Source organism: Polyodon spathula, chromosome 10, assembly GCF_017654505.1.
Source record: "Polyodon spathula isolate WHYD16114869_AA chromosome 10, ASM1765450v1, whole genome shotgun sequence".
In the NCBI taxonomy this organism is placed as follows: Eukaryota; Metazoa; Chordata; class Actinopteri; order Acipenseriformes; family Polyodontidae; genus Polyodon; species Polyodon spathula.
The window spans coordinates 30,125,056-30,152,095 of NC_054543.1; the positions used below are offsets into that span (position 1 = coordinate 30,125,056).

The 27,040-nt window shown below is 36.7% G+C and overlaps 1 protein-coding gene across 1 annotated transcript; it reads right to left on the minus strand.

Moving 5' to 3' along the window:
- Positions 1-4,293: 4,293 nt before the first annotated feature.
- LOC121322074 (ubiquitin-conjugating enzyme E2 G2-like) lies at positions 4,294-26,449 on the minus strand. The gene is made up of 6 exons (XM_041261577.1): positions 26,272-26,449; positions 22,205-22,240; positions 21,687-21,732; positions 9,909-10,027; positions 6,438-6,578; positions 4,294-6,049 (listed from the first exon to the last, which is right to left on the minus strand). Exons 1-6 carry the CDS (start codon positions 26,312-26,314, stop codon positions 5,937-5,939), a joined length of 498 nt encoding a protein of 165 aa, XP_041117511.1. The 5' UTR covers positions 26,315-26,449; the 3' UTR covers positions 4,294-5,936.
- Positions 26,450-27,040: the final 591 nt, after the last annotated feature.

The window sequence follows — 27,040 nt, forward strand, 5'->3', positions numbered from 1 at the left end:
GGCAAAAGAATAATAAAAAAATAAATAATGTAATTTCAATTGAGGTTTAACAACATTGCTTCAGTCTTGACAACTAAACACTTTTTTTGTAATTAGCTAGTCCAAATAATAATAATAATAATAATAATAATAATAATAATAATAATAATAATAATAATAATAATAATGACAGTGACTAGAACTGCCAGGCAGTTTTACGGCTCCCAGGCCCCAGTATCAGTACCCGTCTAAGCGTGTTTAGTTCTCAATGTGCCAAGTTTAAAATCAGCAACTTCAACAGTTCCCCAGATGATTTTGAAAGGTTTTTTTTCCAAAAATGCATCAGGCGACCATCTTGTTTAACACACAAATGCCAGTTTTGAAAATGCAAATTTTACCGACACAGGCACGATGGTTTTCAAGTTTGGAGTGTCTCAAGTGAACCATTTTTAAACTGAAGCAGTTTTAAATATAAGAAGAAAATGTAGGAGTGTCAGCCATATTGTTTCACGAAACATAACCATTTTAACATATTTGTATTCCATTGTCACCAGAACGATGACTACCAAGTTTGGAGTCTGTTGGTCAGACGGTTTTCAAATAAAAGCAGTCTGCTGTTAAGGTTGAGTTTCGGTGAAATTTGAGGCAGCCATTTCACTATTGAACTGTATCACAGCAACTTCTGCTTTGCAAGCAGGTTTGGATGCTGATAATGTCTGCCAAGTGTCAGATCAATCATTTAAATTGTGCCGAAGGAGAACATTTCGGGAGGTTTCCATGCGTCACATGGCCATTTCATTTTAACACCAGTTTCTTAAAAGTCAGTTCTATTGCTACAGTGTCAAGGATGATGCTTGTGAAGTTTCAAGTTAGTCAGGTAAACCGTTTGTCAACTGAGGCAGTTTTAAATTTCAGACGTAAACTTACACCTAGCGGCCATCTTTTTTTATAAAACATAACCATTTTGACATACTTGTATTTCATTGTTACTGGGACAATAACTACCAAGTTTGGAGTTTGTTGGTCAAACAGTGTTCAAATAGCAGCCGTTTGCTGTTAAAGGCACATTTCATTAAAGTTTGTGGCAGCCATTTCGACATTAAAATTTATTGCAGAAACTTCTGCTTCGCAATCTTGATGCAGGTTTGGATGCTGATGATAGATGCCAAGTGTCAGATCAATCACTTCACCGTTTCCCAAGATGATTTTGCAAGGTTTTATCAAAAAATGCGTCACGGCGCTAATTGTAGTGATGCAGCAGCATTTTTTCAGCATCTGACAGCCAATGTATCCAGCTTGTTACCCGTCAAGTCAGAACCTGATCAGTCACGCAGCTTCGAAGCAGAAGTTTTGGGAAGAAAAAAAACAAAAAAAACAATAACAATAGGCTTTCCCAGCCTTTGGCTTGGAAGCCTAATAACAATAATAAAATGAATGGAAGCATTGATAAAAATTCAAAAGGTTTTTCTTTTGATGAAGATTGTTAAAAGGAAATTTGAAACAAACACCTTGTGATTTCCTCAATAAAATACATTTTAATAATAATGGCTTGGCTCAGAAAAGGTTAAAGAATATGCCACAACCAGGTTTCCTGGAGTTTCCTCCTCCTAGGAATTGAGGAGGAAGAAGGGTCTTCGGCAGATGTTTCTAACTGTGCTGCAGGGTATGCAATCTGTGTCTCACAAATTGGCTTTGGTCTTCCTTTGTTTTCGATAAAAGTGCACACAGATTATTTCTCCTCCTTTCTAGTTTTCCATCTGTTTTAGGGTATTAAACCTAAAGGTAGAGAGGATCCCACCACTGAGAATTGTTTTCAACCTACATGGTATATTGCTCGACATGGAATGGCCCAATGTAATCTATACAAATGTGGACTGTAGTTCAGTTATATTGTGCAACATGATTTCTGTGATGGTCAAAAATGTTTGTGCTTGTCTGCATTAGTCCTGCTGAATAGAAATATCCACATTGCAGGTAGTTCTTCCAGGAGAAGTCATAGAAGGAGAACAAAAACATTCTAAATATAGACTACTAGAAAATATGAGTCACATAGATGAACTTTAAAATGATCACAACAGCACTTACAGTAGCACAGTTACACAAAGCAGTTATACATAGTGTCATATTGTAGAAAGTTTTGAGTGCCCAATTATTTTACCCTCATTTTTCTCCCCAATGTTGTTCCTTCACGGCTTCTACGAACAAGCCATTGTCTCTTTACAGCCTGGAACTCGAGAACAGCCTAGGTCTGCTGTAGTACAATGATGAGAAACAATCTCTTGTTTTGCCCAGCTAACCCGTGGGAGCACCACAGGATGTTAAGCTGAGCTTCCCAGGCTATATGACTCACGTGCATGTGTTTTTACCAGGTGAGCCACTGGGGGACAACCGTGATTATGTGTCTTATAAATGTTACATGTTCATTGTGGTTCTGTAGCCTGTTGTTAGTAAACTTTAATATGGTTTATAGCATGCTGTATAACATATTTAAAGATTTGACAAACATACAGAGAAATGGACTGTCAAATCTTCTTATATACTGAGATTCTGATTGTCAATAACTTCAGTTTCATAACCACTGTTCAAATGTGACATTTTGTAAATGGAAATGGCTTTGAACAGTCTGGTTGAACACACAGGGGCAATGATTTTCATATTAATATCAGTATTCAAATTTCCTCAGGTCAATCTTTATTTGAGTCCATTAGTGGTATTCCCATTTTAGAGCTATGCTGGATATGTACCATTATCTGTGCATGTTAAATCTTTAACAATCTGTCTGGGCAAGACCTCCCAGTCATTGAGTTCAAAACACCAAATATTAGCTTCTGGGGTTAAATAAAAACAAATTCAAATCTTTTTTTTATTTTATTCTTTTATTGCTTTACTTTTATAGAGTAGGTTATATATTTTGTTCCGATACAATCTGCGGCATACATCAATGTAAAAGTAGCAACACAGATGCATAAGCATTCACTTAAAAGAAGCAAATATGTTAAAACCTTTTGAGGCAAATATAATTGTAGAAAGCCATGGAAGCAGAGTGCTGAGAGTGTTTTTTTTTTTTTTATAACCACTTTATTGCATAGCTTCTTTAAATACATACTCTTTATAGTTGTACTAAAAATAATTTGTCGCAGTGGCTAACCTGAGGCAGAGTGCCCATATGTTTTAGCTTTTTTAATTAATTTGATCCTACAAAATCATTGAGGATGGTAGAATAGTTATGTCCATGTGTTATCTGTTTAGCCATGTAGCATCTCATTTACAAGGACAGCTGGACCAAACAGAAGAGTTTTTAATTATGTTTAGAAAAACAATACCCATAATTACTCAAAACCCCCAAATCAGTAAAGATAATGGTTATTAATCTAAGCTGTCCAGGATAACGGACAATGGCATTAATCAATTATTTGTTTTAAAAACTTGTATAGCTGTATGTGAATACATGAAATATCCTAACTAACTGAATTCACATTGAACCAACTCCACTCCTGGAGGTGGTCTCGGTTCGGTTGCAAACAATAGCCTACAGAACAACATTTGCTTTCAGTCTAAATGAAATCAGCCCCCGCTCCACGACTGAGAAAATGAAGCGTATGTGTAAATACTCTACCTACTAGCTGTTAAACCACTCGACTAGCCTGAAGTACCGATGTCATCAGCAACACCAATCTTAGTATGAGAAATAATGGTAGAGCAGTCTAAGCTACATACTGAACTGGAATGAGTTTGCGATCAGGAGATGACAGTACTGAGAAACGAGAGGACTAAAACAACACCTGAGAAGTTGGGGCATCAACATGCTGGTAAGTGTGTACCGTTTCCTACTTTAAATTCTGATTCTAAAATGTTTCTGCAATAGGTGATGGATTAACAATCAACAATTTGCCTAACATGGTAGCAATTTAATAGATGAATTATGTGGGCTACAGTTTAAAGAAACTGGCTGAAAATTGGTGAACCAGCACCATTAACTTTAAAAATAGAGTATTTGTTATACTACTTAATGCTTTATTAAACCAAAGCCCCATGATGACCCTTTACATGGTCGGTATAGTAAGCTATTAAGTCACCTTGGTTTCCATCCACCTGGTATTTTCTTCAATACTGCACAAATCTTTTGGATTACTAAATGAAATCATTGCCATAAAATGACAGAAAACCTCATTTTGATTTATTTTTATGTTCACAAATTTACTAGAATATTTCTACAGAGCTAAAACGCATGCATTGATTAAACACCATCAAAAACAACCACTTATTTGTAAGCAAGTGACACTGAAATGTTAAGAAAAAGCACAACAATATTGCCCAGAGAAATATGAAAAGTATATTTTGTAATTCTAAATAAAACTAAATAATCCAAATCATACTAATAAGACATGCATGTATGCAGGGCACTGCCATTGGGTTTGGGTTCAGTGTTGTTCTCTAAAGCAAAGCAAAACTGCAATTAATGCGACGTTTATTTCTTTTGGCATACAGTATCTGCTGGCAGTGCCCATCTTCTCTCACACTAGTTACTAGTTGCCCTAAACTTTTGCTTCCAGAATACAGTCTATCAACCCCCAAACCAGGAGGCCAGCCACAATAGTTTGAAATTTACACTGAAGTAAACACTGAGATAACCCCAACAAGGGAAGAAACCAATGACCTCCAAAAGGATATTCATAAAATCATCTCAGAAATAAATTTGCTGTTCCACCCCAGCTACAGATGTAAGATTCAACATTTTGGCTGCCACTCCAAAGACCAGTTAAGAGCCAGACAAGCACACAAATCTTCAATAGAAATTAGAATTAACAGCAACCATTACTTTGGTCATAACATTAATATCAAAGGTTCCACACCACACAAACACACAATTTTTGTGGTAATACAAAGCTGACCTCAAATATGGACTGCCACACGTTATTTGGGCTATGGTCTCCTGTTAGCAGTGTCATACAATAGTAATAACTGGATCAAGGAGATAAACTTAGTTCTTATTCAATTTTATCCCCAAAACTTTCAGAAATCCGGAAAGATATACTTATGTTGTAAAGTAAAACTACAATATATTTAGTATTATTCTATTTAAACAAATCATTTTTAACTATCTGGAAGGTCGTTCTTTTAGTCTGATGCAACCCCCCCCCCCCCAAAAAAAAAATAAAAAACAATACCCTTTATGTAAATAAACAAAAAGGCTGATTGCACTTCACAATTAACAGAAACACTTTCTAAATTGAAAGTTATATATGTATATAAAACAAAAACCTCATTAGTCTCTTATCCTGTAATGCTTTATACAACAGTAGTTTGAGGACTATATATAATTTTTACAGTAAGGATCCACCATTGCGTCATTAAACTTACACACAGCTCACTGTAATAGAAACATAGGCAATTTCAGTCAGATATACTGTAGGCAATACTAAGAGGGGTTTTGTACTACAAAATGGGCTACATGTACTTGTTTTACATGATAAAATACCATTTCCACTGCAGATGCAGTTTGTCACATCCAGGCTCCAATTATGCTGTGTGTGCCTTCACTACAAAAATTGGAGTCTTCAGTAGAGAAAACAACACAATATGGATACCCACACAGTAACTGACCTAAAATTAAGACAAATATATATCTCAACAGTTATCACAATAGGGGTGATTAACTTTGGAATCTTGGTATCCATATATCTGTTAAAAGAAATAGCCAGTAAGAAAAAAATAAAAAAGTTTTATTAACTAATGATTCCTGATTCTACAGAGGATTAACACTGTGTGCATGTACTCTCACCCTGTATTGGTAGTAACCAGAGCAAAGTTCCTAGACTTAAAAGAAATAGTGGTGTGATATTGCTAGAGTGTGAAAAAGAGAGTCTGTTCTCAGCTATGTATTTCGAGTCTCCAAACTCTTCTCTTTACACAGAAAAGGAGAGGTCCATTATGAGGTTAAGATGCCAGAGGCAGTATTAAAGTCCCAGGGATTTCTTTACAATCTGTTCAGCTATTTTGAAAAACTGGTCTCTTTCTTCACGCCACATCTTTGACGCGTCCACGTTGGCACCACTCTCATCGTTTGGCTCTATGATTAAAAAAGCAACAGGTTTTATTAAGACAATTAAAAGAGAAGTGTGTAGTTTAGGATCTCTAGCCACTATAGGTTTGTAGGGGGCGAGTTTAAATTATAAAATGTAGAGTCTACAGGTCTAGAGCATTGTTCTTAGTGATGTTGTAGAAATTAAATCTTTAGCTTTCCAACACTATATTCATTAACAGCAACATGCTTTAATTATCAACCTTCTTTTTGTGATTTCTTCTTAACTTTTAAAATAACTCATGGTACAGCAAGCAGCCCTCTGTGCCATGCTGGTATGCAGTGTCCCCAGTGTAAATGTATGAAGAGGGACAGTACGGCAGTGAACGTGGTGCTGTACTGTGCAAGTTCTTTTAACAGAAGGGGATTCTCTCACCAGCCAACATGCTGACGACTGACAGAAGGATCTTCTCAACACTCTGAACGGGACTCCATCTCTCAGCACTGCTCTCATATCCCATCGGGTCATCGCCTGGGGCATGAAGAATGGAGATACACACTCGACCGTCTGGGTAGACTGAACACAAAGAGACAGATCCATGAATTAGTCACCAGAATCAGAGGGTTCTTCACAACTTGGTCTATCGGAAGTCAGTAGTACAATATTTCATGTTTCGTTTCAAAATGTAACATTTTTCAATTGGTGTCGGGTTTATGGAAAATTATGAAGCTGTACATAATTCAATATGTTAAATGTAACAATATTCAGCAGGCTTCATTTGACTTTATGAAGCAAAATTAGTTCATTCTATAGGGTGATGAAAAACTTTTGGCCACTAGGGGTACCCTGCTATTTATATACATCTATATACATGTTATATATACACTTTACAGCGCACACTTTCAGTTAGACGCTTCTTGTTTGAATAAACAAGACGACTGAAGTACCAGTACCTTCTCTCTCCAGTACACAGTGGGCACTGCAGCATGGGGGTGCCTGGCACTGTGCCTCTTGCATGCACAGCCTGGTCCGGTTAAATCTGTTTGCAGGTTTAGATTTCTTAACTATTCACAAACTGTCTGAAATATAAAATCTAGGAACTGCAGTTTTTTTCTGCCCTCTTCAGAATGGGAATTTGTTGAAATGACTGGAACAGATTTGCAATTAATTGCACTAAACGAAAATGAGTGAAGGTAATATCATACTATTTTAACACAGTGACACTGCTTCTGTGAAACCATCCAAAAACATGTTTCCCTTTTACTGAGTACCTTGATAAAGAGGTCTTGGAGATGCTCTACAAATAGTTTGTGTTTGTTCAAATACAACCAGTTGTTCACGCAACCCATTTTCCAACACAAATGTTTTATTATATCTAATATTGGAGTGAAAGGAATACTGTGAGTTTAATTAAAGTAACTGCCTATTTAAGGAATCTACCGCTATTCTAGATCAGTGACCTGCCAGGGCTTGATCTTTAGAATGCAGAAACATGGATCTGTGCTTTTGGTTTTCTAACTTCAATAATAACACTATGTAACACAATTTTTGTTCCTGGGTAGTAAGTGTTATTTCCTAATTGCTTATGCCTCAAAAGTATAGAAAATGGCTATTATTCCCCACAAACTTTGCTTTTGTGACCAGGACAGTGATATTTTGAAATTTACCTATTTTCCAGAACATTCCCGATAGATTCAGTGCTGAGTAAACTTGGAGTAACTTCTAGAACTTTCCAGTAATATAAATAGTAGTATAAATACAGCGGCCTTAAGCCCACCAGTTCAGTTTAGTTCCAGCTGCCTAAGTGGATATATATCTGCATTTTTCTGAGATGGCATCAAGAGGTTGCAATGGTGGCATTCCTGATGGGTCTCCAAGGCAGTTTTACCAAGTTTCATTTCAAGTCTCATTGGAAATAGGTAAATTTCAAAATGTCACTGTCCTGGTCACAAAAGCAAAGTTTGTGGGGAATAATAGCCATTTTCTATACTTTTGAGGCATAAGCAATTAGGAAATAACACTTACTACCCAGGAACCAAAAAAAAAATTAAAAATTGTTACACGGTGTAATAAATACATACATAAAAACACACACAAAGAATTATATTCTGATCTCATCAAGAACGTGTGTTAATAAAAAAATTGAAAAAGAACAAACTTGTACTGCTAAATAGCCATCCTAAATTTTTATAACAAGCAAATCTCAAAATGTGGTTGTGATATACATATGTTAGTGTACAGACACCACCAAAAGAAAAAAAAAGTTTACTAGTTCTGTTCTGTCACGTACACATGAACCAAACAGAGACTATAACCTTTTTCATGTCAATAATCAGAAAGGTTTGGAGGAAATGTGGCCCTCGACAATAGTCAGGTTTAGATTTTGTTTCAGTGACTCATCTTAAACCAGGTTTTAATCCCAATCCTCTAGAAGCTCATATTATCTTTGGTTTTAGCAAGGGTTCCCAACACTGCCTCTAAACAGTTTTTAATGAAGCATTAGTTTTTGGAAACAGGGCATTCTTACTAAGATTACTACCCTGGCCAGGTCAATTATCTAGATGAAACAAAACATTTTTATATATATATATATATATATATATATATATATATATATATATATATATATATATATATATATATATATATATATATATTCCTTGTTTTTAAATCTATACTGCCTACTAGGAATGATTAAACATTGTTCATGTATCCAACAGCTTTCTATTTTAGCACCTGTAGTTTAATAACCACAAAATCACAAATTAAAACCCAATATATCAGCAGAAAGGTATTGAGTAGACCTTTCCAATGATGCCATCTGTTTTGTTCTAGGGTGTTTGAACATTTGTGAAACTGCAACAAATCTTTTAATGACTGCAATGTATTTAAAAGAACATAAAGTAAGCAGAAACATTAAACAAATTAAAAAGTCAGAGAATACTGTAGGATTCCATATTCCTGTTTATTCTAGTATAACAGTAGAAACAGTAGTGAATGTGTAAAGGTCAGGCCGACCTGCTGAAAGTTCCAAACCTCCCTTATCAGGCAAAAGCATCTTTAAATTAGACTCACAGCCTCAAACATTTTAATCAGAATGGGAAAAATCTATGGAGCACAGTTAATATGCCAGGAACAATTTAACTAGAATAGATTTGGGGTTATGTCAAAGTATAGCAGTCCTAAGGTTTAATATTCAAGGCTGCATTTGCTGCTAAGCAGGTGCCTAATTAAGAAATTAACCTCTTCCCTTCTGTGTATATCAATGAAGTAAAATAAAATTACAATTTATAATAGATATTGCTATATTGAAGCATCTGAATTAGAAATACATGTTATAAAATAGTTACACAAAAACAATTATTATTGCTAAAAGAACATATTACAGTTAAAAATGAGAGTTGTTCAGTACTGTATGACAGGTATATACTACATTTTCCACATTTCACCTAAGATTGTTGGGAACCACAAATTAAATGTTTAGGTGCTTTTGGATGATTTAATTTTGCTGTGCCAATACCTAAAAAACACGTTAACTATTCGTGCTGTATAGGCAGTCTCAGGTAGTCCTCGCTCTTTGCTGCAACTTGGCGCGAGGAACTACTGTTCCTCTCGATCACACAGTGGGAGAACAAGGGTTAGACCTGGAAATGTATGTTAGAAAATCAATATATATATATATATATATATATACTATATATACGAGTGTCAAATTTTGTACAATGAATATTGGAATAAAATGAATATGGTACAAAATGGCAACAAGTATTGGTCTACACCAACTGGCAGCCTTGATTTAGCAATTCTGTCCCTCACTAAGAATCTGTGGAGGGACACATTTAATACCTACAAGGACATGGTGAATGGGATTCTGCTTTCTGAGTAAGAGTCAAATGAATAGCTTACTGTTCGGGTGGAACATTTCACAGGTAAACCTCATCTTCGGAGGGCTCAGAGGGTAGTCCGAAGGAAAACTCAGGATTGTTGGAAAAACACCTCCTTCAAAACAGGTATCTTCCGGGCCCCTGCAAATAGAAGACAGAACACATGTGAAGTACTGTTGTCTGGAATCTTATTTCCAAGCAGGAACCTGACTACTGTATATCAGTTATTATATAAATTATAATTTTGTCATGTCTGCTTAAATTGGACATGAGCGTTTCCTCCATTTGTGCTTGACAATACATAAACCACATGAAGAAAAGGGCCTCAGGGTAGGTGGTATGTGCGTAACTCACGCTCAACATGGTGAGACTGTCTAATGTTTCTCTAAAATATCCATAAAATGACCTCTTTACGCATAGGGAGATTACCTAGATAAATAACATTAGTGTGTGTGTGTGTATGTGTGTGTGTATATATATATATATATATATATATATATATATATATATATATATATATATATATATATATATATATACACACACACACATTATATATATATATATATACATATATATATATTATATAGATATATATATATACACATACACACACATTTATTTTGAAGGCTCTACAATAAAAAATATTATGATTCAATATATTGACAAAGGGTTGAACAACCAGAGACAGCAGATATGACATTTGGAAGAAATCTGATAGAAATAACTGATGTTACATGAGAAATAGATTAAAAAGGGATAACTCTAGAGGGCATTTCAGGAGATTTCCTGAAGGAATTAGAGAAGTAGTGACACAGTGCTCCCGAACAATTCAAACACCATGAAAAGCGGCCATGTCCATTCAGTTCAGTCCTGGCACCCACTGGTGGCCGTAAACCCTTTTGACTGAGGAAGACAATGCACAAACACACAACAGTATTTAAAAGCTTAACAGTATTTCACAATCCTGCCAAACCAATACACTGTACTTTATTTTGCTTCTAGGTGCTACTGAATTCCCAAAAGTCAGAAAATGCATCATCTGAAATGCCGGTGCTTGTCATCCTATTTGTGGGCAAGCAGGGATACTCCATGTTTCCACTTTTGGGAATTTTAAACCTGACAGCAACACAGTGTTTGCATAACTAAAATGCCAAAGGTAAGAAAAGCGCTGCCAGAATACGAGTGTGGAGAGATGTATTAAGAGGTGAACAATTAAAAAAAAAAAACACAACACAACATTAAGAAAAAGATGGATCTATAGTTAGTCGTTCTTTTAAATCACCCCCATTATATGGGAATAGAGAAGATACATTTTGTTTCTAAGCATATTTTATTAGCCATGATGTTCTACCCAATTTAAAATTTTCAAATGATGCTCCCTCAGAGCAGCTCCCCAAAATAGCTCAGGAGAACTGAAGGTCAGTAAATATCCTCCAATCTCATTGGCAAGCCAAGTCAATCATCTGTTTACACCCTGGAGCTTGACAAGCCCTGCTTGTCTTCTTGAACTCACCAGATGCCTGGCCAGTAAGGGACACTGTACCATGGTAAAGTGACTCAGTCCTTGACGATTTTACCTTCCCAACCCTTGGGAGCATCAGGGCCAATACAAAGCAGGATCCCCCAGCCAAGATAGACAGATTGGCACAGCCAGGATGCAAACCCTGACTGTGTGAGTAACCTTACACACCACACCTATGAAGTGAGCCACTCAGGAACCTTGAGTGGAAGTGAACCAATAGAAACATGTGTTTGTGTGCACTGCTTGAAAACAAAGTGCAAGTTGTTGGTGGCATGCATATCCTCTGTCATGGATATAAACCAGCACATTTAGTTGTTGGTGCCAGTTCCTGAGATATAGCCTTAAAAGACTTCAACAGGTGTCAGTACTGTGAAAAGGTTGTTAACATTCACAGCATGTACAGTACCAAATACCCATGAAGTTTAATCAAATACAGAGAATACCTGTACCAAGTTTCATCACAGTTGAAGTGTTCCGAGTGGCAGAAGGTTTAATTAACTCCTTCAACTCTGCAGGCCAGTACAGACATAAGTGAACTGAAAAGACTCCTCATTTTGATATTTTAAAAAGACAGGTATCACACTGATAGAGCTGTAAGATGATGGATGATTCTTCACCCCGATGAGAATTAGTCTTAGTAATTTAGGTCAGTCCCTGTGAAACCAGCAGCCTTTTAGTTAAAACAAATCTCCAAAGGGTGGGGGGAATAAACCAAATAGGTAATTCAGAGCAGATATAAACCGCTTTTTACATCTTTAAAATCAGTGATCAATGTAGAGTTTCCAATGTAAAACGTAATTATACTAAAGTAAGTGTGACAAAAACATAAATATGAAAACAATGTGTCTCTAGAGGAGTTGTAATTTTAAAACAGACTTTTTTTTTTTTTTAAAGGAAGAAAAAAATGCCCAAAATCTATTTTCTTACCAGTGTTTTTTTTTTTCTCTGTATGCCTTCCAATTGTCTCTTTTTATTATTGTTAATTACGTTCTATTATGTTTTAGTCTCCAGACTCATTCTACAGATTAATGGATGAACAGACAGACAGACACCCCTCTGTGATACTCTCCATAACTGCTAAATAGTGTTAGTACTAAATCCCATGACAATTGGATACGCAGCTCTCCAGATATATACTAAGATGTCAGATTGATATACAGATGGACGGGTGTACGGACAGACAAACAGACACCGCTCTATAGTATATCCCCAGAATGAGAATACCACGTTTCATGACAAACCAGATAAGCGTTTTCGAAATCTATGGAGAAGACTGAAGTGTGATGTACCATGGCCTCCGTTGTATCCCCTTCACAGGGGAACTCAGCACAGACATAGGATAATACCTCAACCTTCAGGACCCTGCACTCTCTATACAGGTCGAACAATTACATTTCAAAGACAGTTTTACACATGAATGAAATCATCAAGATTAAGAACATTTAACAATCTATTCGATATGGTAAGAATTAGGCATGAACGTACTGGTTTAAACATTGCTCATCAGTTGTTTTTTTGTTTGTTTTGGGGGGATTAAGAAAAGCTTTGTTTTAAAATGCAGGGATAAACACCCACTCAAAAATGACTAACAATAATGATAGTATAACACAAATCACTTCACAATAACCAAAGGAGGTTTTTCCATGTTTGTCTTTATAAATAATTTAAATGTTTAACTAAATGAATGAGACCAAACACACACTGCAGACATGTCAACTCTCCTGTATTCACTGTGAGTCTACTGTACTTTGGACCCTTCTCCCAGACATGTTCCTTGACAGATTTTCTCCCGTATTCTACTGTTAAACCACCTTGTCAGTAAAGCTTTAATGTCTACAAAATTCATGGCGGGTGTGCGATTACTGTAATCCCTGTTTGTACACAGCAGGGTTTAGGACCGAAGGGAGTACGGTACATTCAGTGCGTGAGGCAAGTTCACATACTTAAGCAGTCATGTGATTAACGGATGAAAGGACAGCCAGACACCCCTCTATCTGCAGAATGTGTTGGTATATATACACTAAGATGCAAGACTGCTATACAGATGGATGGGTGTACGGACAGACAGACAGTCTATGGCACATGTTTCAAAGTTGTATCACCTCAGTAGTTACTTCTAGGTTAGTGGCTGCAAACCATGTCATTTAATAGGGGAAGCAGTTGTAGCTAGCAAAAATAATTTCACAAATCCAACCTGTCGTACATTGTTTTTGCTATATTGGTCTCAAATATACAGTTTGGAAAGAAACATACAGCAAACATGTATTTTCAGTGGTAAGACAATTGTCACCATTTATTCAATACCTTTTTTTCCTGTCATTAACCAACCTGCTACCAGCCATATTGACAGACAGAGTTTGAAGTTTTAAAAGAAAAAACCTATGTCAAGTAAAGCTCACAGAAAGCTATAAACGATAAGATTGTAGCAGACAGGCACAAAGGAACTATCACTGTACATTTATAAAGCAAGGTTGAACAGGAAGCTTTAAAATCCTTCACCCTGTGTTACACAGTTAGCCTCACCAACTGAAAGCAACCAGAACACTATTATAGTCTTTTCATTAAAAGGTGAAGTTGCCAAAATGCATTTCATGAATTGCTCCTTTGTGAACATTTCAACAGACAAACCAAGTCCCCAGCACATTCTATAAGCAGCTCAGTTATCGTGTCATACTTAACATGAACCACTAACATAACGGTTATGCCTATTTGTTGGATTATCACATTTCCTAAAGAAACAAAACCAGAATGTTAATACAGGAAGCCACAAATTAATTACTATGTTTTGGTTGGCAATCCTTCCTTTACAAAAAAAAAATATCCAAACAGATTAACAATTGGGTGTTTTGAGCAGTTAACACAATGTCAATTAAGTTTTACACAGTGTAGCATTTGACTTTTGGACTGTATGCTTACACAACTCAAAAGGTTTCTGTTCATTAGATTTCATTCCCCTTTGAACAACTGGTTGGCCCAAAGAAATAACTGCTCCCTCTTTATAACCCTAATCAGGAGTCATAGATACAAGACTGTGATATTTGGGTTCCGCCTTAACATGACATTGAAAGTGTAAATGGCAGACCATTATGGGGCAAATGATAGCCACAATAATTAGAACTAGTTCAACAGTATAAATGACCTCCTTAAAAAGGGGAGAGCTCTTAAATTATTATTATTTTTTTTTTAAGATTACAGTAGTCTCTGCATATAGGAACACCTCTTAAGAGAACACTTGGGCTAAGGAAACATCCTTGTGGTGCTACAGATTTTCCCATTGCTCCGGCTAAAAGAACAGGAACCTTGCTTAAAAGAATACCTTGGCACAGACAGCGATTCCTTCACAATGGATATAGTACTGTTTTGCAAAAAAAACGACTTATCACGAGAGTGTCTTGAGGGATACTAATTGGTTTATCAAATCTTTCCGGATCTGCCGTCATATCATTGAATTATTTTGTAGAGTAGAATATCACATATCCGACCCCCTGTGGAATGGGGTATAGGCGGACATGTGAAAAAGTTGGACTTGCAAACATCTATCGAAAATGACATTTACAAATGCATAAAAAGGTTAGGGAACAAAAACACTCAAACTGCTTTAAACACTGATAAATTCTTTGCTTTAAAAGTAAGCAAACGTAAACAAATTAATTAAGCTACAATACACCGTGTTGCTAATCCATCTCCAAGCAAAGCTTTAAAAAAAAAAAAAAAAAACAGTAAAGGTACAGTAACCTGCAACAGATGACTTCTTTCTTAACTCTAGAAGCCCCTGCCTCCCTGGTTCTGCTTTCTTAAAATCTCTGTCACGGTACTTTGCGCTCTTTCTTGATATTGGAAGAGCCGATAAGCAGCTTGGTTCGAATATTGCTTCGGCTATTTTAAACAAACAGCTGGTAAGCATTGCGATTATGAAGCTTGCTTTGCTTAATTTAAATGCATTTAAAAGCTACAACAACATGCTGTCAATATCTGCAATTGTGCGCTCCATCATATAAACACATTGCACCACAAAAAGAGTAAAACACAAAGCTTTCTCAACTGGTGTATTGAAAAATCACTGCTACACACAGCTGACTTACACAGACACACAACTCCATCTTAGAGAACACTATAACGGCTATAAAAACACTTTGCTTGTTTCCCGAGGGATCTTCTCTTAGCTGGAGGCTACTGTATTTCTTTTTTTCAATTTTACTCTCTCAGCTTTAATGCCATTTTCTGAAATCTGTCCATTAATGTAGAAAAGTCCATCATCTTCTTTATTTTACTGCATTATACGGACTCACAATTACAGACGACTCAGGAATGTGATTATGTCTGGGAAAACTATTGGGTGGTCATGTACAACTGAGCTGATTATTTATTTTTGGTATATATTTGAGGATATTTATGTCATGACATGTGTGGACCTGAAAATAGCAGATGATCAAGACCATCCCATAATACTGAATGTCTACCCTGATAGACTGGGTACTTTTTAAGACGATAGGACCCCCTTGTAACGAAGCCTCAGTCTCAACAGGTAAATTGTCTGATTAAATAAATAAAACCATTCGCCATGCTGCAATTGAAGGCTTTCAGGCAATGGGACAGTGTTGTCACCTCCCTTGGCCAGCACAATTTCCAGATCTCAATCCAACTGAACACACACAGGTTGAACTTGAATGTCACATAGGTGGCCACAGTCCTCTGCCTACCTCATTTGCAATCCTGGAAGAATGACCCACAAACATCTTGTGGGCGAACACAATAGGAGGTGGGAGGTCCTAATGAAGTGGCCAGTTAAAGTACTGTATATTGTTAAATAGCTGATGCACTTTCAGAACTATGTGGGTTTTTCTTCTTTTTAATCATTGCAGCAGACATGACAGCATTTCAGTGTCTGATTATTAGCACTCTCACACACCACAGTATTTGAATTTGGGACTTTCTGACCCAGAGGCAAGCACGGTACACTTTCTACTGGACCAAAAATGCACTGTGGTTCAATGACACAACTCGTAAGATGAAAATATGAGGGTCATAAAATTGAATGGAGATAGCAGGAATCTAAATTGCATGTTCATTACATTGCATGGAAGGGCCATCTGGTTAAATATAGGAAGGCTCTGGCGCTGACTAGATCATATTATTCTAATCTAATTTAAACAAATAAAAATAATCCCAGATTTACTTTTGCTACCCAAAATGGACCACCATGTACTACTATCATAATGACACATGACCGCAATACAAAGACATTCTATTAATTTGCTTTCCAGTATAGTGAGGCAATTGATAACGATGCCATAAGGGAAATTGATTAACTTACCTAATGAGATGACTGGTGCTGCAACCAGAAGTCAGTCAGATTTCGTTGCGTGAAGACTAACTTTTAAAGAGCTGTCACATGAAAGCTCTGTTAGACTCTTATTCCTTTGATGTCGAGTTTGTGTGCATTTCACTGTCAACGTTCATGAATGGATTTCTAATCGACTCGTTTTTGGAATCGGGGTCACTGTTTCATTTCTAAGTGGCGGCAAAGATTAGCTGACTTCAAACTTTTGTTTAGAACACTCCGTAACATACAGCAGTCGCGGCCCCTCTTTGTCAATCCATGCTCCACCAGTGGATGCTCGGTGACTTGACAGATGAGGCACAATGGCTAAAAGTCCATGTACTTTTTTCAGCTGATTTCAAATATACTGTACCTCCACTGAGAGCATTTAATGCACTCATAATAGACTACAGTCATAAAATATACCCCCATCAACACAAAATCATTAATTCAAAACGAACAAGGCAACTTGTCATGGCATGGCACGAAATGGACAGTTTTACGTCCATTAAAAAAACAAAAAATTGTAACCTTGCCTTATTTAGTTGAAAGGAGGAAACATGGCCAACAATAGTTAGTTCACAGCGCTGCCTGCCATTTAATGGACTCCTTGCCGTGTTCGTTTGCCGGCTTTCTTCAAAATTTCCAGTGCTAGTTTTATTGCCACGATTGCCATCCTAACAACTGAACGTCTTTTTGCCTGGGACCTTCCCCCACTGTACGAAGCCTTGGAGTACTTCTTAACAACAACCTCTCAGTTGATACCCACATATCCTCCGTGGTCAAATCTTCCTTCTACCATCTTCGAAACGTCTCCAAAGTCCATTCCTACCTTTCCTTCCCGGATGCGGAGATACTGTGTCATGCATTTCTCTCCTATCTACTACTGCAACTCTGTTTATGGGGGTCTCCCAGTACCTCCTCAACCTTCTGACCCGCTATATCTCTGCCCGGAAGCTGAGGTCCTCCAACTCTGGCCTGCTTGTTATCCCCAAACAAAAGTGCACCACACTTGGAGTATCCTCGTTTAGCTTCATGGCTCCGACTTTGGAACCATCTCCCAGCTTTGGTGCGTGATGCTCCCACCGTCACTCACTTTAGATCAACTCTCAAGACCCACTTTTTCTCTCTTGTTTTCCATGCTCTTTAAGCCTGATATCTGCTACTAGCTGCTGTGTTGTTACTACTATTTCATGTATTATGCTACTATGATGTATTAGACATTTTTCACTGTATTTAAAGTTATGCTTTTTTTTACTGTATTTCATGTATTAAGCAATGTTTTTTTTTTTTTCTGTAAATCATGTATTATGCATTTCTCTGTATTTAAAGTATTATGGATTTTCTTGTTACTGCAGCTTGTAAAGGGCTTGGTGATGGCAGTCCACTATGAAAGGCGCTATATAAAATATAAAAAAAATATATAAAACACTGATTGATTGAGGACAACTATTTCTATCCCAGTGTTTGAAAAGCTTGGTCCATTTGACACAACTTATTGACCAACTGAGGACATGAAAAGTAATTGTATCAGTAAGGGTATGCTGTGTGTGTAGGTGAAATACAGCTCTATTTTTATCATTTTATTATAATTCCATTTCAAAAGAGTAACAAAAGTTTTCAAAAAAAAATGGTATTGACAATATTGTTTCTGGTCCTTTTTCTTCTGTTGAAAGGGTGAGAATTTGTTTTATTTATTGTACTTGAATGCTAGTCCAGTAAACAGGCAAAATTGCTGCTAAGTAACTTTTTTTTTTTAAAGCAAACATTTATCAAAAGTACTAAAATCATTATTTTATTTTGTATACTCCAACTCAACTTGAGAATGTACTCAAACATTTAGAAGACAACGCTGCATTTGTAAAGTTGCTGCTCCTGCTGTTGGCACCAACTAATTTCATGTGTCGTAGCTCAAACTCACTTCAGTGGTCTTTCTGCATATCCGGAAATAACATAATGAACGGAAGAACCAAATGATTGTCAGCACAAAAAAGGGGACCCGACTATTTAAAATGAAATTACTGTATGAAGCACTGAACAAGGAATGCAATGAAAGCTGCCTCAGTACTTTGTCTTTTCTAACCTGGTATAAAAAGGCAAAAGGAAATGTAAGCTTCAACTTGAAAGTACTATTGAGGTCAACTTGTTCTTTATAAAATAGGGTGTGTACTGTAGGTGCTAAACAACTCCACTTAACTGCAGGGCATTTCAAGGCATTCTGATGCCTGCAAGTCTACAAAAGGGTTTTTTAGGGGTTATTTTTATCTTTTAAAACAGGAATTTTAATGGGTAAACAAAACATACAGTGGCTCTCAAAAGTATTCACCCCCCTTGGACTTCTCCACATTTTTTTGTGTTTCAACATGGAATCAAATTGGATTTAATTAGGAGTTTTTGCCACTGATCAACACAAAAATGTCCATAATGTCAAAGTGAAAAATAAAATCTACAAATTGTTCTAAATTAATTACAAATGCAAAACAGAAAATAACTGATTGCATAAGTATTCACCCCCTTGAGTCAATATTTGGTAGAGGTAGCAATTACAACCATGAGTCTATTTGGGTAAGTCTCTACCAGCTTGGCACATCTGGACACTGCAATTTTTGCCCATTCTTCTTTGCAAAATTGCTCAAGCTCCTTCAAGTTGGATGGGGACCTTTGGTGAACATCAATCTACAACTCTTTCCACATATTGGATTGAGGTCCGGGCTTTGACTGGGCCACTCCAGGTCATTGACCTTTTTGTTTTTAAGCCACTCCAGTGTGGCTTTGGCTGTATGTTTGGAGTCATTGTCCTGCTGGAAGATTAATCTTCTTCCAAGTCCCAGGTCTCTTGCAGACTTCAGCAGGTTTTCCTCCAGGATTTCTCTGTACTTTGCTGCATCCATTTTTCCCTCTATGTTCACAAGCTTTTCAGGCCCTGATGCAGAGAAGCATCCCCATAGCATGATGCTGCTACATGGTTCACGGTATGGATGATGTTCTCAGGATGATGTGCGGTGTTAGGCTTGCACCAAACATAGCGCTTAGCGTTGAGGCTAAAAAGCTCTATTTTGGTCTCGTCAGACCATAGAAGCTTCTTCCACTTGGTCTCAGAGTCTCCCACATGCCTTCTGGCAAACTCTAGCCGAGATTTGTTGTGAGCTTTTTTCAACAATGGCTTTCTTTTTGCCACTCTCCATTAAAGGCCAGTTTTGTGAAGCACCCAGGCTATTGTTGACAGTGTCTCCCAGCTCAGCCGTGGAAGACCAACTCCTTTAGAGTTGCCATAGGCCTCTTGGTGGCCTCCCTGACTAGTGCCCTTCTCGTCCTGCTACTCAGTTTTTGAGGGCAGCCTGTTCTAGACAGATTCACAGTTGTGCTATATTCTCTCCATTTCTTAATAATGGACTTTACTGTGCTCCGGGAGATATTCGATGCCTTGGAAATGTTCTTGTATCCTACCCTTGATTAGTGCTTTTGAAGAACCTTATTCCGGATTTGCTTTGAATGTTCCTTTGTCGTTTTTGTTAGGAAATGTACTAACCAACTGGTGTATTTAACCTGAAATCATGTGAAACACCTTAATTGCACACAGGTGGACTCCATTCAACTAATTATGTGACTTCTGAATACAATTGGTTGCACCAGAGCTTATTTAGGTGTGTCATAGCAAAGGGGGTGAATACTTACGCAATCAATTATTTTCTGTTTTATATTTGTAATAAATTTGAACAATTTGTAGATTTTATTTTTCACTTTGACATTATGGACTTTTTTTGTGTTGATCAGTAGCAAAAAATCCTAATTAAATCCATTTTGATTCCATGTTGTAACACAATAAAATGTGGAAAAGTCCAAGGGGGGGTGAATACTTTTGAGAGCCACTGTACTTGAATCATCACACAGTGCTACATTAAATGCATTGTAAAACATTCATATTTGTACATATATGCAAGTATAAAATTAAGCATAACTCTGAACAATGTGACATTTCTATGGGAAGATCAAATATCTTATTCAGTCATTCAGTACTTGCTTGTTACTGTGTTGCGGGGAAAAAGGGGTAGCTGTTTACACAAGCCCTGTGCTTTAGGGTTATTCCCTTGGCTAGAGCTTGCTCACAGCGAGTCATGAACCACAGAACAAATTCACTGATGTTGGATTCTGCATAGATCAACAGTAGTTCACCTCTCCAGAGCAGTTACGTATAGAAAGTCAATGTACTGCAACACAATGTATGTAAGATTGTAAGTAAATATTCTTTCAAAGTGCTTTACTCTGGTAAACATTTTTCTCTTGTTCCCTACAATTCCACAGTAAACTAATATGTGACCTTAAAAAACTGACACCGCCCTAAAAAACACAGTTGTAGCCAATGTTGTCCCTTACGGACACTGGCAGCGCACTATAATCTTGACAATCTTGAGTGTGCTTGGAGACATAAGACTTATGGCACATTGGTGTTTTGTAATGTGCTGTACAGCAACAAGGTTAAGCCTCTTTTAAACTCTGTTTTGATAGTGCTTAGGACCTTGTTGCTTTTGAGTTTTAATAAATATCAAAGCAATTACTTTAAATCTGTGATGGAACCTCACTTTGCCCGAGTGAATAAAAACGCACCTTTAACAAAATAAAGTTGGCCTCTGGCCACGGTTTGGATGAAATAATTACTGATCACTCAACAGCATTACTTACAAAAATGCAAGCCGACTGAAATAAGAGTGGCTTTAATATTAAACACTTCTGAGAAATTGTTAAGGGTTAAACCCTATGAAAACCAAAGTGGAATACCAGTCAACCCCTTCAGAAAGACATGGGGAATTCCTGTGTGATTTATTTAATAAGTGATCAATAACTACAGCTATTTTGATAGGAGGTAAGAACCAAGATCAAATTTTCAAGCCCAAATTTTCAAACAGTACAATACACAAACCCAATACATCACATATCAAATCAAAAACCATACTTACATGATCAAAGCCTCCCATTCAAAGAAATTCTCTTCACTGACAGGGCCTGTCAAGTGAAAGAGAAAACCTATTTCAAATACAGCTACAGGAATCTGCAATCTCCAGCTTCTCCTGTGTGCATGCTCTATTATGTCACTCCAAGTACAGGTTAGTCACATTCATTCTCCACCATGGCTAAACTCAAACTTGGCATTAAAAGTAGCAATATCTACATAAAGCATATAACCATATTGTTGCAGGTACCAGGATTCCAATATCCAGAACTATATTTACCTATTTTAATTTCTAGAACAGCTGGTTCTTCCTGGAATTAAAATTAAAATACAGTAAAAGGAGGTTTCATTTTAGGGCTGACACTAACTAGTTCATTGAAATAGACCTCATGAAATAGACCTGGATGGTTAATTTTGCATTAAGAATAAGTTATTAGTTAAATGCTAACAGAGAAAAATGAAAAACTAAGGTATGAACTACAGTAGAGGAAAATGAATGGCAGATATATTTGTGATGAATCTTACCTGCCACAATCCCCTCTGGTGGATTCAATGTCAATTCTGTTGAGGGAAGAAAAAAAAAAAAAAAAAAAAAAAAACACACAAGTTTAGGTCTGACTATGGACTATTTAAAAGCTGAGTGTATTACCAAGAGAAATACAAAGCGACTGAGCAATGCAGTGTCAAATACAGTCTAATAGCATTATCACTGTTTAGTTATGTACCGAGTTCTTCTTTGAGACGTTGGTAGTAAAAGAGCAACATCTCAATTAACAGATGCATCAATTATTGATCATCCGTCCTTAAACTTCCAGAGCTTAGACTACATATTGGTGAATCAATGCATCAAATTAGGAGTAAAGTTTGAAGTCTTCCATTGCCAGTTTGCATTAAAACACTGATTACGAAGTTATACGCTTATATTACAGTATGTAGCTAATGTCAACATATTGCTAGGATACAAACCCTTTGGCCTCTATTTCGCGTTGGACACGTCACAGGTTACATATTTTTTACATTTTCCTGATTAAAAAATAAAATACTTTTTTTTTTTTTTTTTTTTTTTTTAAATGGAATCTTACACGAAGGTTGGTCGTTTTTGAAGGAAAAAGCAATGTTTGCCAATTTATTGGATTGTGTAGATGGTAAATGCTTAGGACACCAAAATACTACATTTTGTGTTTTTTTTAAAATCAATAAATCTACATTATGCCTGAGAATTGAAGAAAAATAAATCGCAGATGGCCCCACAGAAGGAAGCAATGAAAAACCAGACCGAATGCACAGCCACAGGGAACACAACCCAGTAGACAGAGATGTCTGCAGTGTGTTAAGATGAATAGAATAGGAAGGAAAATTACACCGCAAGCTCTGCTGTCTTAAACTATAAAAGACTTTTCAGTTCCGATTAGATTTCCTTTTATTATATATATTTTTTTTTACATTCAATCTATTAAATAGAGAAATAATTGCATTACAGTTGAATACTATCTAGACAAATTTACTTTTAAAAAATAAGACTGGTGTGCAGATAAAGCTAATGTAACAGTTTAAAAAGTAAAACTAGTATGAGTCACATTTTATTTTTATGTGCACTATTTGTGTACTACTAACATGTCATAGTAGATATAACTTGTAATCCTAACTTGTTGCTTCCTAGTATTATTTGCACTTACTGTAAACTATATTGTATTTAAATATTAAGCTTGCACTGTAACCCTGTAACACTTGTAAGGACCTTGGATAAAGGTGTCTGCCAAACAAATAGACAGGACTCAAAAGTTCAAGCATTTCTGACTGGGCGGTATCAAGCTTTCCCATTTTTTACTTACTGTGGGTGTGTTTGTTGTTTGTTTTTTTTTTGTTCAGTGCTTAAGTGCTGTGGGTAAAATGCATCAGGATTTTAATAAAGTGCCGTGCAATTGCACCACCTACAAGAGAGAAGATGTACAGTACAGAAATGAACTTTGTCAAAATGATTTACTCATCCTTTACATTTTGAACATCAATATGATTTTATAACTGTTACACAACTGACTGTACATCAGTTCCACCCTATCAAACTGACGGAAATATTTTAAACAGAGAAACCATCCAAGAATTGGTTGCACAATGGAACCGTGCTGCAAGGCAATGGCAAAGCATTGTTTTTTTTTTTTTTGTGGAACTACAGTTTGACCGCAGAGTCTGAGACCACAAATATATTATATAGCCTATTGTACACTGTATATTCTATCTTCAATTTAAACAACAATTTGACTAGAAATGTGAGGTTTTGTGAACTAAACTGTTTGTACACGAGGCAAAACGTGTGAAAAAGACCTGTCAAAGCTGAACTGTGTCTATACAAAAGAAACCTAAAACATCACACAACCTCATATTAGGTCAGAGGTCAATGGCAAGATCCCCATGCATGTAGTGTTTACACTTTTTTTTTAACCTTACATACGATTTAGAGAATCAAAGAATACACCTGTGTATCAAACATGAAGGCAATATCTCAAAGCATTAAGTCTATCATTCATAAAACTGATGTAAAGGAGAAAAGAAATGGCAACTAAAAAAGCAAAACTCTGGATGAACACACACTATTCAATCCTAACTGGGAATCTGAATTTGTTATAGTGAGGTTAATAGAAAACCAATGTGTCTGCTGTGCGAGAAGACTATTGCTGTGTTAAAGAAGGCTCACTTGCAACCCCATTATGAAACCTGTCACCTCAGCTTTAGTGAGTCATACCTGATTGGAAGTGGGCTGTGAAAAGCTTCATTAAAATTCTGTGGTAACTAGCAAAAGGTTTTTAAAAAAAGTACATATGGAGAACTAATGAAGCAGTGTTTCCTGCTTACAGATTTTAAAAATAAAAACATTATTAAACACATCGCCATGTTACAAGTGTCAGATTACAAGTGTCAAGAGATGCAAGACAAGTGTAAACCATATCTGAAGACCTGTTTAATCAGCTGTACAGTGGTCGTGAAAATGCTGAACATTTCAGCCAAGCACTAGACGAGTCCACAGATCGTTCCGACATGCGCAGGTAATTGTTTGGGTAAGTTTTTACAATGGTGAAAAATGCGTGGAGGAACTGCTTACATTACTGCCCTTTCAGGCCAGACGCGGAGAGAGCGCAAGAACTGATGATATTTGTGGAAGGAACAGGTAAAAACATTGACTTAAAGAAGCTTGTTTCTGTAACTACTGACGGCACACCATCCAAGGTTGGAAAAGAAAAAGAATCAATTGCCCTGCTTAAAGCCAACGGTGAGATTCCATACTTATTTTCCTATTGCTGCATTATACACCAGGAAAAACTGTGCTGCAAGTTAAGGAAATTATTTCTGAAAACCACAATGGATGGCGTTGTTAAAACAGTGAACTGTATCGTTGCACACTTGCGCAAGTCCAAGGTTCACCTTTTCAAACAAGGTTCAAACCTTTAGTCCACAAGTAGGGAACTCATTTAGCCATTTGGTGGTGCATGTAGAAGTCATAGGCAGTGTGGTCCAATGGTTAAAGTCCTGGGCTTGTAACCAGAAGGTCACCAGTTCAAATTCAACCTCTGCCACTGACTGACTCACTGTGGATGAGATGTTAAATCAATGTCCTATTGTAAGTGACTCTGCATATAACGCAAAGTTCACAGCCTGCCTCTGCAAAGCGCTTTGTGATGGTGGTCCACAATGAAAGGAACTATATAAAAAATAAAGAAATTATATATTATTAATAATATGGCTTAGACGTGGTCAGATGTTAGCTTGTTTCTTTAATCTGCTTCCTGCCATCAAAGAGTTGTTGTTAGAGAAGAGCCGATTTGATCTACTGCCATCACTGAATGATTTAACGGTAAAGTCAAGTGGCACTTCTTACCTACATCACCCATCATATGAATACACCTAACCTCATGCTACAAGGAAAGGGCAAAACCCTACCTACTTCACTTAGCGAGGTTTCTGAATTCAAATTCAGAAACTGTGTGTAGCTTCTTGAGAATGATTTCACAAATGTTAAACACTGCAATACACAGCAGTCGACAACATTGCGTGACCAACCATATGTGGAGTACCTGCTTACAATATCGTCGATTTAGTTTACCTCTCGACTCTGACATGAAACCACCGATGCCAGTACTTTCACTTAGATTACTGTGATTATGTGTTGTTGTCAATCCGCACTCCTAAACATCTCACATGACCTTTCTAAAACAGCAATGCTTTATCCTATTTTTCATCGAACAGTATTGCAAGTATACCAAACGTAATATATGCAATTGGGATACAACTATATATACATAATAAAAACGGTATATACAGATATTGAGGCCTCCAGCTATTCTGCCAGATTTTGAAATGGCCCACAGTAAGTTCAAGTTGTGTAGCCCTGCGTGTACAGTTTCCTGGACCCTGTAGGAAAAAGGCAGGACTACACACCTGGGTCTGCTAAGATTTTTAATAATACTTTAACATTGGAGAAGCAATTAACATCACTGGCAAATGGCAAAAGCTGACAACGACACGGAACAAAATATTGTAAAAAAATATTGTTTACTTAGTGCCAGGATTTCAACTTTCAACAAAAAGTGTTAACTCACGTTTATATTCCGCCATGAGTCGTTTCAGCGCTGTCCCCGCCATGATAAGAAACTTTATATACCAACAATGTTGAAGAACGAAAGAAAATAATTTCAATATCGGTTTATAAACAATAATAACACCAGCACAAATCGCACATATTATTTTCCGGGTTATTGTGATAACGAGAAAAGGTGAGATTCCAAGAAGGCCTCTGTTGCTTTATGAGAACCACAGTGCCGCCTCTGGACGGAGTGCTGACGTTCAGGTCTTGACTGGGATGATGCACCTGCTGTACGTCATCGATTGCAAGCAGCAGTTTCACCTTTTAGGTTGAATCAATACTGTGACACAAATCCAAAAAAACAGCCAGTTCTGTGTGATTCTTTAAAAGTGGTATAACTTCAGGCATTCTGAACGAATTACCTTAAAATAATGTATACGGGTTGATAATTAAATAAAAAAAATACAGATCAAAATACTACAATTGATATATTCACTAAATATTTGATCGATAGTTTGCATGTAATGTCAGTTTTATGTCTAAACCTATGTATCAATGGTGTATCTCAAGGAAATTCATATCACTGTCTGCCAACTCAGAAACCTTTTAACATGATATATAAAGTATTAGAAATACAGCACTACTTAAACATGTAATACACCTAATTATCTATATATTCATTTCACCAAAAGAAAAACATAGTTTGGTATTAGATGGTCAGACCACACCATTTGGAAAATACATAAACTAGTTCCACTGCTTAAAACGTGTCACAGATGCTCACC